The sequence below is a fragment of the Solanum dulcamara genome, chromosome 2 (assembly GCF_947179165.1).
Source record: "Solanum dulcamara chromosome 2, daSolDulc1.2, whole genome shotgun sequence".
Lineage (NCBI taxonomy): Eukaryota > Viridiplantae > Streptophyta > Magnoliopsida > Solanales > Solanaceae > Solanum > Solanum dulcamara.
This window is the reverse complement of record NC_077238.1, coordinates 82,448,069-82,467,902: the sequence shown is the minus strand read 5'-3', so window position 1 is coordinate 82,467,902 and position 19,834 is coordinate 82,448,069. Positions and strand designations below refer to the sequence as shown.

Sequence of the window (19,834 nt, the reverse complement as noted above, 5' to 3'; positions counted from 1 at the left end):
AATAACAAAGGCAAGAAACAACATGATAAAAACATGCCTCTCACCGAATACATATATCAAATCAATAAATACAATATATATATATATATATTCATCTCTCAATCATAGTTACAAGACATATATTTCCACTTGAATTTCAAATATTCATAATTACGTACAATACTTGATTTGATATAAATACTCGATATAAATAAATATTTATCGAAACTGTCCTATGGCAGGCAAAAAGTTCCCACCAAGATTCACCAACTTCCTTCTTGTTTTCTCTTTTTTTCATTAAACAATTGAGTGTCCTTTTCATTTCAATCCATGGAAATTTCCCAAAGGAACCAACTAGCTTTCCCATTTCACTCTTCCAAAAAGTAAAGCTTACTATTTTATCATCTTTACTTCTTTTTTTTAAACAACAACTCTAATTTTGAAAGCCTCTTTTCCTGCATGCAGAGGATATAATAATAGTTAGTGCAAATTCAAGATTTTGAGTTTATGATTTTTTATAATAATCTTAGAATAATATATAATAATAACTAGATCAACAGATTGAGTTTTGAGCCAAATATTGTAAGACATTATAGTCTAGACAAAAGTTACTGAGTCCACATGAAGTCGTGAATCCGTAATGATTGCACTAAATCTGCCCCTTATTATGAATAGTATATATCAATTGAATATAGTAAAGGGTTGGTTTGTCAAACATATGAGATGCAAAATTTAGGCAATCATTGACTGAAATATAGTGTGTGTTTGGTATGAAGAAATTTGTTTTGACGAAAAGAATTTTTTTTTTTGAAAAAATAAGTATCTGAACAATAGGTGGAGGTAAGGTGGGTAGGGTGGGGTCTGTAATTTAAGCTATGAATTCAACAAGTCTAAATAAATCACCCATCATTTATGTTTAAACTCTTCAAAAATATTATTATAGTCGAGTTGAATCATGAAAAAAAGCATTATCTTTAAAAAAATCCAACACACGCACTTACCAACATTTTTCGAAAAATCCGAACAACATATCTCACCAATAATTTGACACAAAGCAACATCAGTATAAGAGCCCGTTTGGATCAGCTTAAAAAAAGTAACTTTTATGTATGAAGTGCTTTTAGAACTTTGAAGTGCTGAAAGTTATTTTTATAAATAAGCAGTTGAGTGTTTGGATAAAAGTGTTTAAATGAGAAAAATGATGTGAATTTTAGGGTTAAAAGAATAAAAAGGGTAGTTTCGAAATTTAGTTAAAATATAAGGAATTTAAAAGTAATTTCTATGGTCAAAGAAAATGACTTTAAGCACTTAGATTTTTTTTTTTTAGAAATCCTAACTTTTCATTTTTGACTGACTTTAAGAATTTTATGGCTTAAAGTTAGCATTAGACAAACACGTCCAAAAGCTAAAAAAAAGATTTAAGTTGATTTTGACCAACTTAAAACTCATTTAAACCGGCTCTAATTTCATTTTAACATAATAGCCTGCTTTCTCTTCTTTTTAAGATGATGACTATTCTTTTGACCCATTCTTCTCTGTTCAATTTCATCAGAAATAATTCAAAACTCTGTAGGCATGGTACTATAAACATTACAAGTAGGATAAAGGGTTTGCACATCACCATCTGTCAAATATTTTTCTTTCTTTATTGGCCCTACTCTAATAATTGTGTCCAAATCATATATAGGTTGACAAGTTTCTTTTTTACTACGATGGTGTTCAATCCAAGATTCTTTTTTACAAAGATGGTGTTAGAATTAATTTACGTTTAACTTAACTAATATTTACTATCTCTCACCTATACACAAATAAGAAGAGATTTAATCTTTATCATTAAATTTTTTTTGTGCTATTTACTCTTTATATTCCATCTTATATAAACCAAAATTTGGTTATAATATTTTGTTAAGTGAGATAAGTTGTCCTTTGATTTTTGTTATTGTATGTTAATTCTTGTACCTCGATTAATGTATTATTTTATTGTAGTTTTTGTTTAGTTACTATATATTATTTTTTGTTATTAGTTGTTTCTTATACTTTACTTTTTTTGCTATATCATTTTTCTTGAGCCAAGATCTATCAAAAACCTCTTCACCAATTGAAGTAATAATAAAATTTGTGTATATTCTATCCGTATTAAATGGAATATATCATTGTTGTTGTTGTTAAAGTAAACATGAAAGGACAGTAGAGGGACCTACAAACCGAAATAAACAACCAACTCAAAAAGAAGAGAGAAATAAGTAAATAGAATTCTGATATCAATATATATTTAAATGCAACTTTCAACTCTAAAAGTAAAAGTGACACCATGAGAAAAATAAGGTGCATTTTGAAACAGTTTTTTTCTACTATTAATACATGTTATTTTCTTTGATTATCAAATTATTGTGTTATTATTATTGCCTTATTTTCCTGAGTGTATTATAATGATTTTATTATTAATTTGCTATATATACTTTGCAGTTTTAAAATTGCTTTGTTATAAGTTACTTGAAACTGATAGACTTTCAAAAATAACATATCTATCTCTGTAAGATAGGAACAAAGCCTGATACACTCTATCTTTCTCTTACCCAAATTACCTTTTGGTGGTCAACCACAACATGATTCACGAAACAGGGAAAGCTAGCTGTGTCCCTTTTCTTTAAATCTTTCCTGACTATGGACAGTAACAATGCAGCAACATTTATACTAGGTTGTCAAATGAGCAAATTAAATTAAAATTGAAAATATTAAAATGAGTTAAAATAAAAATTGAATTGAGTCATGATCCGTTTAAATTTATTTTGAGCTCAAATGAATTGGGTTTAATTGGATTAAAATTCAAGTTGGATCATGATCCATCCAATTTGACCCACTTAATCTCAATAATTTTAACATATTATTATTTACTTTTTATAACCACAATTTCAATTTCAATTCAAGAAAATAAAAATAAAAATTTACAAATGAATAGATTAATCGTAAAAGATATAAAATAGATAGCAATTCATATTTTTAATATTAAAGAACATACATTACACCAATACAAATAAAGAACCTTAAAGCGGATTGAAATTGAAGATTAAGTTGGACTCGATTAAAAAAAAAATTTAAATGGTTAAAATTTGAATGAGTTGAGATTAAACTCAACACAAATTTTCTTAAGCTCAACCCATAAAAGTTTAGACGAATTAGACGAATTACCTATATTTGAGCTCATTTTGACACCCTTAATTTATACTATACACCCTCCTCCCCCAATACATAACTGAAGTTTATAGATTTTGAATTAAAAGTTTTAGTTACTGAACTCACAATTAAATATTTATACATATTTTATAAATCTCTTATATAAAATCAGGGTTAACTAAAATTACTAGTTTAGTCAAGACTCAAAACTCGTATCTAATATTATAGCTCCGCCCCCTGATGACAAGTAAATTCCTATAGTAAATGAGTTCAACTTTTATACTTTGACGGTGTGAATGATCGATAAAACGTTAATTAATAACCCCAAAAATAAAATCGATTAGCTGCTAAATCATGCAAAAATACACTGGTAGATTGGGGCAAAGGAGCAGCCCGGTGCATTAAAGCTCCCGCTATGCGCTGAGTCCGGGAAAGGGCCCAATGCACTGGTAGATTGTTTACCATTATATCAAGGTCCCCTGGATATATTTTTGTAACCCCTCACCCCCACGGGACCCACCCACCCAAAAAAAAACTGTTGATTGAATTCTTCAAATTTGTCGATGTCTAAACAAAAATATCATTCAATTCATCGATCCTAAAAAACAAAAATAAAAAGGCAAGGTTCCATCATTGACAGGCAAATGAGAAATTTACGGAAAGTTGCAATCCTTACCATGGAAACTCCAAAAATAATGCATTTTGAAGGATCCGACACATAAGATAGCAAAACACCAAAAGTATTGTGGGGTTTGAATATCAATATAAGATGATTAACAAAAATGTCATCTTAATCCAAGAACCAAAAAGTGTCGGTAGACTATATAAATATGGAACTCTTCTAATAAACTACTATTACAACCACCAGCAAGTGATTTGATATTTAAAAGACAAAAAGAAAATGACAAGACTGAGCTCACGGATGCGCAGAAACAACACCATAATAAGCTTAAATTATTGCTAAGAAAAAAAAAATGTTTTTGGTTCATATGATCATATAATGTTCCAATAATGAGCATTATGGGTCCTGGTTGACATCATCATCAAACTTAGATAAGACATGCAATAGAGACAGATTTAGGATTTGGATTATATAGGTTTTGAATTCTAGGATAATGATCCCAAGTGTTAGTGATCAGGTTTGGAATTTCATTTTGGTATATATATTTAAGTGATCTTTTTAACGCATACAAGATTTGAACCAAAACTATTGAATTCTATCGAACTTGTTGTATGTTCAAATCTATATCCGGTCTGACAGAACCAAGTCTTTTCGTGGCCGAAGAAGATCCAAGGGATCAGTCCGAGATCAAAAGAGCCTTGCATGAACTTGAATTGACCAAGATTAACGAACAAAAAGATCACTTGGTTGAACAAACTAGCTCTCTGATTGAATTGGAGAAGGCACGACTAGTTGGGAGATTGTAGAACCAGAACTTGGGTGAACTTCCATCACCAAGTGAGATGATTGGGATTATTAACCGCTTGGCCAGCAAAGTGCATCTTAACACAAGATTAAAAAAAAGGGGGGTCCAGGGCGAATTTATGGTGCATGAGGATTTGAACATGCTTGGAACATAAAATATATTTAGTTGTCAGCATTACTAAACTTGAAGTTATGCCAAGGCGGATTCAGAATTTTAAAATCACTACATCCACTATATAGGAGTTTGAGCTCACTCCTTCACACTTTTCCCAACTTTAAAACAAGGTTTGTCCGGTAGGGTTTCGAACTCATTGTCAGAAGGAGCGGATCTACAATACATGTTATGGGATCTGCAGAACCCCACTTGATATATATAAATAATCTATCTCGAATCCAGTAATCTAAACTTAAAATCTTGAAGTCGCCTCTGCTCGATGTACGCATACACATCATGTGTTGCGTCAAACCAACACCACTACTTCTTTGTTGAAATGGAAGCAACTTCATATAAATATGTATATTTATATAAAATTTTACTAAAATTTATGTAGTACAAGTTGATGGCAGTAGACAAATCATACAAAATGAGAAAGATGGGAGAGAAAGAAAACTTACCAAATCTTTCTTTTTTGATCTTTTCATTTATTTTTCTTGATTTGTGAGATGTTGCTTAAATGCAACAGTGGGAGCTATCCTGCAACTCCTCCTCTGATGCTCTTGTACAAGTTCTCCAGCAAACCAATCAAGTTTCTGGAAATTGCTTTGTTCTGCAATTTTCTTACCACCAAATAGCAGGGACTCTACATTTTTCTGTTTCAGCATTTCATCTGCAATTCCGACAAGCTTTTTCACATTGCTAGGACTTGGATCAGCATCTGTGTTCACCCCACAACGACTGAAGCTCGATCCATTAGCCTGCAATTGAGAAGAAGAGTTTAACTTTTATATACTGACTGCATAAAGAAATCATTTAAAAGTAAATGTTTGTAAACAAGTGAGATTAGTAATTTGACATCAAGCTATAAGTTAAATTTCAAGAAATATAGAGGAATCTTGAAGTTTAGAGAGAGCATTAATATAAACTTAGAACACAAAAGCTTATGGTTTCTCTTTTTTATTTTTCATTCGGCGTCTAGTACACGCATTCAGGTCCAACAAATCTTTATTTATGACGCATAAGACCCATTAAAGGAGAGGCATGTCCTACCAGGAATTTTTTTCATACCTAAAACTCAAACCTGAAATTTCTAGTCTAGTTAAAATAAAGAGATTATATCTATCCCACTACAACCTTAGTCAAATGGTTAGCAAGTATAAAAAACATATATTCCATATCTGAATTTGTTTAAAGCTATCCCATTATTCTTCTGAATCATCCTCCACTAGAAATTATTATATGTCATCAAGTCAATTATCATACCTTTATGCATATAATATTCTCTAGTGCATATCCCTTTGGTCAATCCCCTACCTCACAAAGTATACTTTCTTACATCCACTACACTATATATTTATATATAGTAAGCTTGTAAGAATCATTATCTTTTAGAGTCTTCCTTAATAAGTAATCTGTAAAAGGTAAAAATCCCACCTTTGACTGAATAGTAATAAATTAACAGTCTCAAGGATAAGAAGTTGGTGGAAGAGAATAATTAGGAAGGTTTAAAGAGCAGAGACAGGAGGTTTAATTGTAATCAATTCATTATTTTGAGCAACAGAGTCTCACCAACTAGACTCTATGGTCTATCCTTCTATACACCACAATGTAAATTTTCACACTGACCTAAAAGATAATTGTAGGTAACTGTTCATAATAACTAATAAGTGGATTAATCACCCAAAAATCAGATAAGTTACATATTACTAAACAAATTTTAAAAACCGATAATGTAAAAATTCTTTAAATTGTCCATATATATAAGTCAAATATGAGTAATTAAATTTTGCTAGATTGTTTTTTCAAGTTTTGATGAATAGAGTTGTCAAATATCTTTGATGGTGAAAATAACACATAACTTTGGAATTAGTTTGAGTTACAAGCAAGCTGATTGTAACACCACATTTTTAAAAGAGAAATTGTTAGATGCAAAAATGGAAAACCACAGCTGTGAACATTTAATGTACAAAATTGGCAGAGAGTGCCACATTGATGATTCTGCAACTAGCTACCATCAGATATCATCCATTTCTGCCAGTTAGACATCAGAAAAGGACTGCTCTTTATTATATTCCCAGGTGGAAAAAATTCAATATTTTTCATTATTACCTCTACTACTATTATCTACTTTATTAACATTCACATTTTCCTATTTTTCAATCAAGATATCAGTCTATCCCCTTTATCCAGTTGTTTGGCAATGACAACATTGTTTCTAGTAGAGACACATTCATTACAAAAATTCCCCTAGTTGGTAGTGACAACAATGATTTTTCTAATTATGTATCAAGATTCAAGAATTAAGTGTATCTATACATTAGGCTGACTCATGCGAATTTTAAATTTAACTTTATGAGTTTGAAATTAACTTTGAACATGTACTTTCTTGCTTTTAATATTTGTTACAATCCGTTATCTATTCTGTTTTAGTTACCACATTATCTTAGTGTTACTATTTATTTCCTAACAAAGGTGACTTCATATTCAAGGGGACTCAAATCAGAGACTTCTTGGTTAAGCGTGAAAGAGTATTAACCACTCTATCACAACCCTTGTTGGTTCTCTACTGTAGTATTATCTTTTTCATAACTACTTTAATTTGTTACATTTAAGCTGATAGTCTTTCGAAAATAACCTCTCTATCTCCACGAGATAGGAATAATATCTGCATACACTCTACTCTCTTCAAACTCCATTTGTGAAATTTCTTTGGATATATTTTTGTTGGGTTCAAAATTTTCTGAATCTATAGTTCATTCATATGATTTCAAACATATTGTTTGTACTTATCTAATATGTTTGTCCATTAGCCAAAATTAGGTTCAATCGAACCTAACTCGTTATACTAGAAATTCGTCCCTGGCTCAGCATTAGAACACAACCAGGATAACACTCACTTATATATATCAATCAATATTGCATGACATATGTTTTCTAAAACAACCTTTTAATTTACAACGGTGACAGTCAATCTAATTTGCACACATCACAAGATATTTCTTATTTTTCATCGACACAAGTATTAAGTAATTATAACTATAAAGGCATAACAACTAACGAGACAAACGAAATCACCTAACATTACTTATGTATACTGAAATTGGACTAATATCCTCTCACGTTTTTTCAAATTTATTGACTACTAGGTCACGCATTAAACTTCTATAATCTAACAATTAGTAATATAAATTTTACTTTAAGTTGTGACTACCAATTTTTGTGATTTTCGTAACAGTAAGTTATTCGTTTGTATAAATATTGGGTGCAAATAAATATGTTTACCTGAATGCGGACGTAGTTACTACTCCGACATTGCCCGAACGCCATGGCGACGGAGTGATCCACCATATCGGCGGCACCATCGCCGGAGATTCGGGCCATTGGTTTAGCCCAGTCCTTAGCCTTCCATTTTTTGACATGTTCATATTCGAAGCTTCCTTCTAGAAGCTGCCCTGTTCCAAGTGAAAGTACCAAAATGTCCTCAACACCTCTAACGAAAGGAAATTCCTGTTTGTTATGAAGAACGTGTGTAATCGCCGCCGCCGTTGGGTTGCTCATAGCTAAACCGCCGTCAACCGCCACGCACCCGGTTTTTTCATCGACGGATTTCATACAAACTGGTTCGAAAAGTCCCGGTTCAGCTGATGTAGCCCGGCAAACTTCCCATAACCGGAAATCAAAACTTTCCGACTCGAAAGCATCAGCTCGGGAGAACAAAAACGGCGCCGTACTGGAAAGGTCATAACAGGGGATTAAAACCGGTTTAAGAGTATCCTTTAACGTAAGGCTTCGACCGGTTTTTTTATCGATAAATGCTTCTTTCATCACTTTCTCTAAACCGGAAGCATCTGAACCGGTTGCGCGGCCTCGAAAAACTCGCCGGAGAAAACCATTTCCGGCAGAACTTGATCCTTTTGAAGGGTAAATTCTTCTACCTTGTTCTGCTAGAAGCTTCCATGTATCCTCAGCTTGGAAAACAGGACGATTTTGATCCTTTGTTGAAAATAGCATCGCCGTGAAAATTCCTCCGACGCCGGAACCAACAGCTACGTCGAAGTAATCTGCGATTCTAGCTTCCGGATTACCCGATTTAGCCTTCAACGCTTGTTCCAAATACGCTAAAGCTTTTCCTGATAATATATTTCGCATTCCACCACCATCAATGCTGAGGATACATATTTTTCCCCGTTGATTTTTAATCGCTTGAATGTTCTCCGTCGCTGTGGAGGTTAAAACGCCGTCGGTTTTGCTATCTTCAACAGGAGAAGGTAAATTTTTAGGTACCCAAAGCTTTTGATCATCGTAACCGAATAAGAATTTGCTTTCTAGAATAGAGAAAATCTCGTAACTTAACTTATCTGTATCAATGCTCGGTTCTAATCGCATGTTAGACTCCATTTCTGAACAAACCCAATTCAACAAAACTCCAAAATTTCACCACCCTTAATTGGAATCACCTCATTTCTCCCGAATCCTTAATACCCACCTGCTGATTTTCCTAAAACAAACAGCTGAAACATTCAACCTTTAACCCATATAAGGGTATTTTGGCTAGACGTTTAAAGCATGAAGACAGTTTTTTCTATCTCCTTTTACCTCAGAGATGCTTCAAAATTGATCTGAAAAGTGATTTTGAAGAAGGAATTTGATCAATATATATATATATATGTTTGTTGGTGGGTATATCTCTTTTCCCTTACTCTTTATGTATATGCATATACACACAAAGGGAGGAGTATATAAGGAAAGATGAAAGTTATGCAAGAGAAGGCAAAAGAAGACAAAAAGGACAGGAGAGGAGAGGAGAGGACATGAACGGAGGAGGCAACAAGTTGAGCACTTATTTGAGAGTTTTGGTTATATAAAGTTTTTGTATTTTTAGAGCCCGTTTGGATGAGTTTAAAAAAAAAGTAACTTTTATGTATGAAGTGCTTTTAGAATTTTAAAGTGCCGAAAGTTATTTTTATAAATAAGCAGTTGAGTGTTTGGATAAAAGTGCTTAAATGAGGAAAATTATGTGAATTTTAGGGTTAAAAGAATAAAAAGGGTAGTTTGGGAATTTAGTTAAAATATAAGGGATATAAAAGTAATTTCCATGGTCAAAGAAAATGACTTTAAGCACTTAAAAAAAAAAGTTAAGAATCCTAACTTTTCATTTTTGACTGACTTTAAGAACTTTATGGCTTAAAGTTAGCATTAGACAAACACGTCCAAAAGCTGAAAAGGGGCTTTAAGTTGGTTTTGGCCAACTTAAAGCCAATCCAAACGGGCTCTTAGAATTGCACATTTTTTAATCTCATTCAAATATTGTCAAAGTTGATTTTTTTTTTTATTGATTCACATAAATTGAACCAGATAAAAAATATCTTTGTCAAAATCTTACTAATCGTAACATAAACAGATGAAGATAAAAGTTATGACTATATCAGACTTCAAAAATACACTAAAGAAAATAATTAAAACTAAACTTCAAAACATGGGCGAAGCTGGAGATCAATGTTCGAATTTGGTCCAAGACATTAATCTTGAGATAAATATTAGATTTATTTTCAAAAATTAAATATGTATAAATTATTATCGTAGAATTTAGTAACTTAAAAAAGCTAAAAATCGTAATTCATAAATTTTAAATTATAATCTCTGCTCCAAATGTGAGTTCATATTAAATTCTATTTATTTTCAAAATTCCTATTGAATCTACTAATCAGATATTTTTAAATATTTAATGAAGACAAAAAAAAATATTACATAGTAACTTTTAAAAATTTAGAAGACTAAAACTGTTCTAACAATATTCTTATATGACTATCTATGATTATTGTTCTACTAAGTTAGACAAAATTTTCTTCTATTATGATTTTCTTCCTTTCCTTATGAGGTAGGAGTACATTTGTGAATTACACCGGTGCAAGGGTAGAGCTACACCATAGTAGTGCTCAGATGAACAATTTTCGTCGGAAAGTTTTTGCAAGTATATATATTAAATATTGATATTTATAAATATATATTAATTGTTAAACGTTTTTGACATAATAAAGAAAAATAGCTCAATGATTAGGGCAGTTCAAAGTTGTCTTAGTAGCCTCGGTTCAAGCCTAGACTTAGGCGTCCTAAAGTGTGAATATTCTTGACGAAAATTCTAGCTCTACCACTGCACTGGTGTCTATATTTTTTTTGGTTGAGATTTTATTAAAAATAATCTCTTTATCTACAAAGCTATGAATAAAATCTGCATAAATTTTAGGGAAATTTTCACATATAATTACTCAAAAATATCTTAATTATGCTCCATAGCTACAGTTTGCTGATTACAATTCGTAATTATAGTTATAACATCATTTGTATAATTCGCGCAGTATTTGTACACGTTTATATAATTCTCTATATAATTCGCATTTTTTGTATAACGTTTGTATATTTCACTATACAATTCATGCACAATGTTTGTATGCTTCGCTATACAAATTTTAGTATTTATATATTTTGCTATACAATTCGATTCGCGCACAACGTCTGTATAAATCGCGCGAATTATATAAAACTCAATTTGTAATTACAACTAAATATTTGTCGCGAACCATAATTAATTCAAACTATAGCCATGTTAACTAATTAACTAATATATGCTTGTTTATCCGCATAATTTTCTCTAAATTTTATCCACCTCAAATTTGAATTGTAATATTATTATTGTTATACAGAATATGATTGTTGCAGGGTATTTATGGTTCGATTTTGGTCGGTTATTGATTAAAACCATAACCAAATCAATTTAATCGGTTTTTAAATGTCTAAAGTCATAACCAAACCAAGTAAAATAATACCCACCAATTTGGTTATTGTCGGTTTGGTTCGGTTTTTCGGTTTATGACTAGCCGGGACAATTCAAATATTTTTTCTCTACATTCTTCAAATTTCTTATGATGCTCTTTTTTCCTCACGGCCCACAAGGGCGAACTTTGCTGCATATTGAGGGAAAGACATGCTGATGGTAAATCAGGTGGACCAAACTTGCAACGCAGTTTAGATTTAAAAGAACAAGTCAAATAGAGGTTTCAAAATACAAACAACTTTGTCCATTAAAATAAAAAAATTACATATTTAAACTAAACTAACTAGAGAATCCATAATATAATCAAAAGTACTTCGACCATCTTAAATTAATAATTAAAAGGTATAAAATATCTTTAATTATTTATGAAAAGTTAATATTATACATATAAATAATTATAAATTTTATGTATATAATTATCGGTTTGGTTCGGTTATTTATTCGGTTATTTTTTACTATAACCATAACCAAATCAAATATTATCGATTTTTCAAATTTAAAACCAAACCAAACCAAATATCAATTTTTTATTCAATTTAGTTAAATTTTTAATTTGGTTTTGATTTTAATCAAAACTGTGAACAACCTAGTTGCAATAATAAAAGAACGGATTCCTCATAAATCTTTCGTACCAATATTTATGGTGAAATTCCAAATTAACAAGATAGAATCCTACTAAAGCATAAAGCATAGAAAATGCCATATTATTTTTTATTAGAAAACTTCTTGTTATGTACTCGTTAAAAAAGCTTGCAAAAACGTGTGATAGAATTTCTTCTGTCTTTAAAATCCCAATAGTTGAACGAAATATTGTGGGCCAATGTTCCTGTCGTTGCCCTTTATTTATTTATTTATTTATTTATTTTCTATTCCCTCCGTTTTTATTTACTTGTCAAATATTTCACACATTGATTTCCCTTTTTAACTTATCAATTTTGACAAATTAAGAAAGAACAATTTTTTTTATTATACTTATACCCTTAATTTTCTTAATAGATGTGTCAAATCAAAAGGAACGGAGGGAGTATTCTAATAAATAAAGAGGATTTTCTATTTTGATATATTTAATTTTTGTCGGCAAAGTTATGCTTACGCACTAATTATTGCACAATTTGCAATATCAAAAGTTATTTCCTTTTGGAGGAGAAGAAAAAAGAAATTACTTCCTCCTTTCATAGTTGATAACATGTAATTGATCTAAGAGCCCGTTTAGAGTTGCTTATAAGTTATTTTTAATTTTTTGGGGTGTTTGACTGATCAGTTTAAAGTCATTTTGTGTTTAAAATAAGCCCAAAAAAATAACTAGTATGTTTGACTTAACTTATTTAAAACAACTTATAAGTTGCTTAAAATAAGTTAAGTCAAACAGACACTAAATCTTAAGTCAAAAAGACAAATAATATGAAGCCTTAGAAAGTGATGAATAATTTTATGAACGTCTATTAATAATTTATAAGCATCTTCCAAGGTTATGGTGAGTAGTAAATATTTTTTTCATCTTTAACCAATTATTCCTTTATGATAGGAATCAATAAGAAATAAAAAACACTTCAATGCAATTTGATTTCATGTTCAAGTTCGGAGAATAGAATCATCTTTAATAAAAGAACGTTAATACGAATCCTGATTAGTTGAGCCTTGAAATAATTGTCGAAAACCGCATGAAAACAAAAGAACAAAAGAAAATAGTTTTATAAGATTGAGAAAGTCGTGTATCAAGCATGGTGGCCTAACCATCGAAGTGAAGTCAAAACTTGAAAGATCAAATAGAACAATATATACAAAAGCAAATTCTTTAAATTATTAAGAACTAAGGAATTTATCATTTCAATCAAATAAACTACTCAAAAAAAATCTATTTTATGTATCGAAATTAATTTGAATAAGAATAAATAGAAGGTCGAATTATTGAAATCTTGTTTCGTCTTTATTAGAAACTTGAGTAAGAAATAAATTATTTTATTTTTGAATTTTCAGAGTTTGAAAATGGCAACTCTTTTCCATATTTGGTGTACCTACTTGAATAGAATGAAAGGGAACTTTCACGTCCAAAATGTGAAGAGTCTCATGCAACTAAAGCACTAAGACCTCTAATATGATTTGATGTTTAACACTTTCATATCAAATTTTAATTATATTTGTTATGACTAGTTGTTATTGTTCTCTCACCCCCATGAAGTTTGTTTCTTTAATTTAAGTAATTGTTAATCAATTGGTTCTTAATTGACATTTGTCTTGCAATAATTGTATGCATCCAAATCGATTTGCTTAAAAAACAATAATTGTGTTCGGTATGGTATTGGTGAGTGTTTCACCAATTTCTAGTTTACAAATTGATGTCTCTATAACCTAATAATAAGAATTTTGACAATTGTGTTTTCTTTAATATTCGTGGTGTCTGGACTAGCTTTTACATAACTTGACTAATTTCAGAGATACATGTCACCTCAACATGTAACTCTATCCATCAAGGATATAACATATAGAAAAAAAATCATTAGTGTTTTACCTCTGTTGAGATTTGACAATTAGAGCTTTCTATACCATCAATGTTGTAGTGGGATTACTAAAATCCTTTTATCCTTGTCCAGATATCTCAAGTTCAAGTCCTAAATATGGGGAAAAATATCCTCATCGAAAGTGCTTTGCCTCTTTAATGAGACTTAACAATGCAAGTTTGTATTAGCTGAAGGTCCAAGGTGGATATCCGACGCTGAGTGAGAAACAAAGAAAATGCTTTTTCCACTCTAATATTTGTCTTTATTTATTATAGGTTAACATATTAAATAACTAACAATTACCCGCCATCTTATTTTAATAACCTGTAACTTCCAATCTCTTTTCAAAAGTAGTACAATAGTCAAAGGAGAATGAATCAAAGATTTTAAGACAATAAATGCAACAAGAACAACATACCCAGTGAAATCTTACGAGTGGGGTCTGGAGAGGATTGAGTTTAATGCAGATCTTGGGAGGTGGAGAAATTGTTTCTGATAGACCCTCAAACGAAAGGAAAAACAACAAATACAAATTACCAAGTCAATTATTTATTTCAAAGTAAGAATAGACCGCTTGAGAAAAACATATATGCATGACGTGTCATTCATTCATTAGTTTAACGTAAACACACATCGTGTGGGTAAGTTAATATCCAAAATTTGTGCTCATAGAGCATCAATAAATGATTTCTTTTATTCAACTAGGGCCAGGATGACCAATAAAGATGATGAATAAAATACAACACAAATGGAGAACAACCACCAAACTGGTGTAGCAAGAAAACCAGAATTAGGGAGAATCAAGAATCTGCAGAAATGACCATAAACTTGACCCTATTGATCATTCAGAGACGATCTTAGTTCTTTAATGTGGTTACCTGCCTCAGAAGCATCTGGACAACATCGTTGGAGATGCTTTCGGATTCTGCTTTCAAGTGCTGGATCTTTGCAAATGTTTCTTGATCAAGACGTTTGACATTAGCACCCGAATCACCGCTAGTCTGTAGACAATACAAATACACAAGCATACTTAATCAAGGGTACAGTAAGTTGAATAAACAATTACTTTCCCAATCCCCCTATACACACACAAACAAAGGAAGTAGGAATAAGAAATAAAAGACGATTATCCTCTCTGTCAGAATCCTTTATGGTGCACTTATAACTTATAAGAACTTTATTGGACTGAACAAAAATTCTGATCACCTTCAAAAAATAGACGAGAGCACAAAAGATAATCATGTTCTAAAGATCTAAAAGGAGAACACACACAATACGTGCCTTGATCAAGAATGCAGCAAGGGGGAAATGTAAAGAAACACAAGTTTTGGTCTTAAGTGTTCATGATAAAAATATTCGAGTTCATATAAATCCCCACAAAGGTACGGGTAAGGTCTGCGTACACCCCACCCCCAGATCCCACTTGTGGGACTACACTGGGTATGTTGTTATTTGAGTTCATATAAATGAATGCAACTCAGCCTGTGTAAGCTTTGTCACACTGGCAGTCCCAAGCCAAGATAAAGGAGGAGGTTGTTGTAGGTTTGACAACCAGTGTAAAAATAGTCAATTCTATGAAGAAATAGTCGATCTCAACTTGTTTGGGTTTGAAGAGTAGTTGCTGTTGTTACTGTCATACAGATACAAAATAATTGGTTTCTTTTAAAAAAACTATTTGTTTCTCATTTTACCTGTTCAATCTTTCTCTGGAATTCGGCTTCCATGTAAGCACGGAATTCAGCGATCTCCTTCTCAGCTTCATCCTTTGCCTGTTTCAATCTAGCCTGTTTTGCTGCACTTGAAACCAAAGTCAGGATTTAGAACTTGCTTATACAACTGATCAACCATGAAAGACAATAGCCACACAGCTCATATTATTATTAGTTAAGACATGGGAAAGAATAGGTGTAAAGTTATGAGCTTTTGGCTGCAGTAGTAATTACTCTTTGCGTGTGACATCCAAAATGCATATTGATTGGTTATGTTGCAGTTGGATCAGAAATAACAAAGTATGGCGTTGAGAGAGGGAAGTTTACGTAAACTGTAAGGCAAAGTGGCGAATTGGTAGGAAGAAACATCCAGATTACGTTTTACTTATTCAGCGCACATCAGAGATGACAATCATCTAGTTTTCCCCTTATATTGGAACTGAGCTGGCTAAGACTGAAAACAAACCCTCAATGCCCACATTAAGAATGCAATTAGTGTATCATGTATGTCAAGTGATAGGTTCAGAAAGTGACACTAACCAAAATGTTAATTTACGGAAATCTACCAGGCACACTTACATGGGAAGGAAAAAGTTGAACTGCAATGGAAATAAAGTTATTACGTGAAAGGAGAAAATTCTAGCAATGGACCCATGACTTGAAAATAGTACTTGTATGTTGCCGAAGTCTCCTGATTGTTGCATTAGTGAAAATAACAGAAATCCAATTCAAAGATCAGAAAACTGGAGGCGTAAAAAAGGGAAATCAATTACCACTCCTGGCAGCATTGACAATGTGTTGAGCTTCTTGCTCTGCACCTAAAAGTTGTTGAATTCCATTCTGGTTGCCCCTATTGGACTCCATACTAGTCTGATATACTTAAAAACCTACAACAAAGAAGAAAATATGTGTCTTAAAGAAATCAATAATATTTGAGAAGAGCAACAACCAATTATTCAGCAGAATGTGAGCATGCTGTGAAACTATGCTAAAAAGAACAGCCATGATGTCTTTTATGCAAAAACTTATATCGCTTTTAGCAAGACCAAAATAAGTATTATGTCAAAAGAAAAAACACAAGTTGCTCATTTAAAACATGGTTCAATTTAAGGACCAGATTTGTACTAGGATCTTTTTCTCGTGTGTAGTCCAGGTTGCAAATTTATAGGACGAACTTCGAACTACCCAACGTTTAGGCTAAACGGAGATGGATCACAAGTGATGAGAACACATGTACTTCACATGTTACCACATTTTGATACTAATTCTATGCCAGCAAAATGTCAGGATGTCCTTGTAATAGCTTTGGTGGTCATTGCAATTTCAGGTATCCTACAGTTTATTAGCTCTAGATCCCAATCTACTGTGATAGCCTGATCTAGAATGAAAAGAATCCACTTATGAGTTCAGAACTTGGTAGACTGTTGAAGTAAGGGACGCCTCACTATTAGCTTTGAGCTGATGGAGAAACCAAGATTTTTGGCTCAATGGTAAATAAGCATGCTATTCCTACAACTTTTTAAATGGCCAACTAAATGGAAACTTAAGTTAAACATCAGACCTGCCCATGAAATTTAACTTTTCTCTTGTGGATCAAAACAGGTTACAATAAATTCAATCAGCAAACAGGAGAGTCGTATTAAATCAGAAAAGACTGGATCAAAAAGCTATGCTCCAACAAATATCCTCTCAAAATACAAATCTTTTACTCAATCAACAATTTCTCTTGTTAAAAGTGTGGAAATTCTACTACTTTTTCTTCCTTCCTTTTCTTCTTTGGTCTCCTTTGTCTACTTTTGGTCCAAGTCAACTGCACAAGTTACTCTTCCTAGAATCGCTCTATAGAAATAATAGATCTATCAACACAAAGATATCATTATCAACAAGTCAAGCATCTAAAGCTGAAATATTTTGCCAGAATAAAGTCAACCAATCCCCTAAACCTCAATTTCAGTAAGCTACAATTAACTACATGAATACTACATCCACTCCACTCTAATAGCATTTCAAATGGTCAAGGTCAACCAACTGCAAACATCCAATAACTCATTATTGTTTTTGATTCTCACATAGACCTCAAGTTATTTGCAGAAACAAATAGTTGATTATGACTAAAGTGGAGTAACAAATTCAAACCCGGATTTTCAACCACCCCCCACTTCTTCACAATCCCAAACTCATAAAAGTATATTCCAGACAAATTACTCTTCCTACAACCACTCTATAGAAATAATAGATCCATCAAAACAACATATCCTTATCAACAATTCAATCAGCTCTAAAACCGAAGCAATTTTTCCAGAAGCAATCAATTAATCACCTAAACCTCAACTCCAAACTAGTTAGAATCAACTACATTCTGATGTAATCACAGTTTCAAATATTTTCACACTGGCGGTTCAAGGTCAAACCAACTCCAAAACCTTCTATAACTCATTATTGTTTGCGAATGTCACACAGACCTCAAATCATTTTGCTGAAACAAATAGTTGATTATATCTAAATCGGAGTAACAAATTCAAACCAGATCCATCAATACAATATATCCTTATCAACAATCAAGCAAGCTCTAAAAAGCATATTTTCCAGAAGCAAGTCAATCAATCACCTAAATCTCAACTCCAAACTAGTTAGATCAACATTCTGATTTAATCACAATTTCGAATACTTTTACACTGGCGGTTCAAGGTCAAACCAACTAAAAAACCTTCTATAACTCATTATTGTTTGCGAATATCACATGGACCTCAAATCATTTTGCAGAAACAAATAGTTGATTATATCTAAAGCGGAGTGACAAATTCAAACCAGATCCATCAAAACAACATATCCTTATCAACAAATCAAGCAGCTCTAAAACCAAACCATATTTTCCAGGAGCAAGTCAATCAATCACCTTAACCTCAACTACATTCCGCTTTAATCACATTTTCAAATATTTTTACACTGGCGATTCAAGGACAAACCAACTGCAAAACCTTCTATAACTCATTATTTGTTTGTGAATCTCACATAGACCTCAAATTATTTTGCAGAAACAAATCGTTGATTATTTCCAGAAACAAATAGTTGATTATTAAATCTGAATAATAAATTCAAACCAAATCCATCAAAACAACACATCCTTATCAACAATTCGATCAGCTCTAAAACAGAAGCAATTTTTCCAGAAGCGATTCAATCAATCACCTAAACGGATAAACCTCAATTCCAAACTAGTTAGAATCAACTACATTCCGCTTTAATCACATTTTCAAATGTTTTTACACTGGCGATTCAAGGTCAAACCAACTGCAAAACCTTCTATAACTCATTATTTGTTTGTGAATCTCACAGACCTCAAATTATTTTGCAGAAACAAAAAGTTGATTATATCCAGAAAGAAATGGTTGACTATATCAAAATCGGAGTAACAAATTCAAACCAAATCCATCAAAACAACATATCCTTATCAACGATTCGATCAGCCCTAACACAGAAGCAATCCAATCAATCACCTAAACGGATAAACCTCAACTCCAAACTAGTTAGAATCAACTACATTCCGCTTTAATCCCAATTCCGAATACTTTTACACTGCTATTCAACGTCAAACCAACTGCAAAACCTTCTATAACTCATTATTTGCTTGCGAATCTCACGTAGACCTCAAATTATTAACAGAAACAAACATGTAGTACAAATTCAGATGAATCACATATCAAAATTAGTCAAAACAATCATCCGATCCAGATCTAATCAATTCAAGCTGAAATTAGCAGATTTTGATCGGAAAAAACCTCAATGGTACCTGTAAAAACTGAGTTTCGAAATCGATGCAGCGAAACTTTGAAAGCTTTTTTCTGTATAGAAAGAGTTGAGACTATGAAGAGACTCTAAACTAGAGGCCATTTTATACTTGTCATGTTCTCTCTTCCGTTTTCTTTTTTATAAAACAAAAACAAAAAAATACAACAAAGAAATTCTCTGTGAACCAAAAAAAAAAGTATTTTATGTAAAAATAGGCATTTTTAAAATTTATTTTACCAAGCACCAAAAAAAAAGGAAATTTCGTTAAAA

At 31.9% G+C, this 19,834-nt stretch overlaps 2 protein-coding genes across 6 annotated transcripts; both read right to left on the bottom strand.

The window, feature by feature from the left end:
- Positions 1–105: 105 nt before the first annotated feature.
- LOC129881139 (patatin-like protein 6) lies at positions 106–9,576 on the bottom strand. 2 transcript variants are annotated; one of them, XM_055955507.1, is made up of 3 exons: positions 8,019–9,576; positions 5,195–5,494; positions 106–434 (listed from the first exon to the last, which is right to left on the bottom strand). In XM_055955507.1, exons 1-2 carry the CDS (start codon positions 9,132–9,134, stop codon positions 5,222–5,224), a joined length of 1,389 nt encoding a protein of 462 aa, XP_055811482.1. In that variant the 5' UTR covers positions 9,135–9,576; the 3' UTR covers positions 106–434; positions 5,195–5,221. The 2 variants fall into 2 exon arrangements, with proteins under 2 accessions (XP_055811482.1, XP_055811480.1); XM_055955505.1 differs by lacking the exon at positions 106–434 and having other exon boundaries at positions 5,082–5,494.
- Positions 9,577–13,812: 4,236 nt separating this feature from the next.
- On the bottom strand, positions 13,813–19,688 carry LOC129881137 (V-type proton ATPase subunit G 2). Of its 4 annotated transcripts, none has more exons than XM_055955501.1 (5): positions 19,566–19,688; positions 16,549–16,640; positions 15,758–15,858; positions 14,945–15,067; positions 13,813–14,177 (listed from the first exon to the last, which is right to left on the bottom strand). In XM_055955501.1, the coding sequence occupies exons 1-5, from the start codon at positions 19,664–19,666 to the stop codon at positions 14,115–14,117; spliced, it is 480 nt and encodes a 159-aa protein (XP_055811476.1). In that variant the 5' UTR covers positions 19,667–19,688; the 3' UTR covers positions 13,813–14,114. The 4 variants fall into 4 exon arrangements, with proteins under 4 accessions (XP_055811476.1, XP_055811479.1, XP_055811477.1 ...); XM_055955504.1 differs by having other exon boundaries at positions 16,549–16,662; positions 19,566–19,649; XM_055955502.1 differs by lacking the exon at positions 13,813–14,177 and adding an exon at positions 14,472–14,558.
- Positions 19,689–19,834: the final 146 nt, after the last annotated feature.

Bases quoted from the DNA above. Each gene is read 5' to 3' on its own strand.
- LOC129881139 (XM_055955507.1), bottom strand. From the start codon at position 9,134: ATGGAGTCTAACATGCGATTAGAACCGAGCATTGATACAGATAAGTTA. The intron at 5,495-8,018 runs GTAAACATATTT...TCTCAATTGCAG, and splicing joins GTAACTACGTCCGCATTCAG to GCTAATGGATCGAGCTTCAG.
- LOC129881137 (XM_055955501.1), bottom strand. From the start codon at position 19,666: ATGGCCTCTAGTTTAGAGTCTCTTCATAGTCTCAACTCTTTCTATACA. The intron at 16,641-19,565 runs GTACCATTGAGG...ATATCAGACTAG, and splicing joins TCGAAACTCAGTTTTTACAG to TATGGAGTCCAATAGGGGCA. The intron at 15,068-15,757 runs GTAAAATGAGAA...TATTGTCTACAG, and splicing joins TCCAGAGAAAGATTGAACAG to ACTAGCGGTGATTCGGGTGC.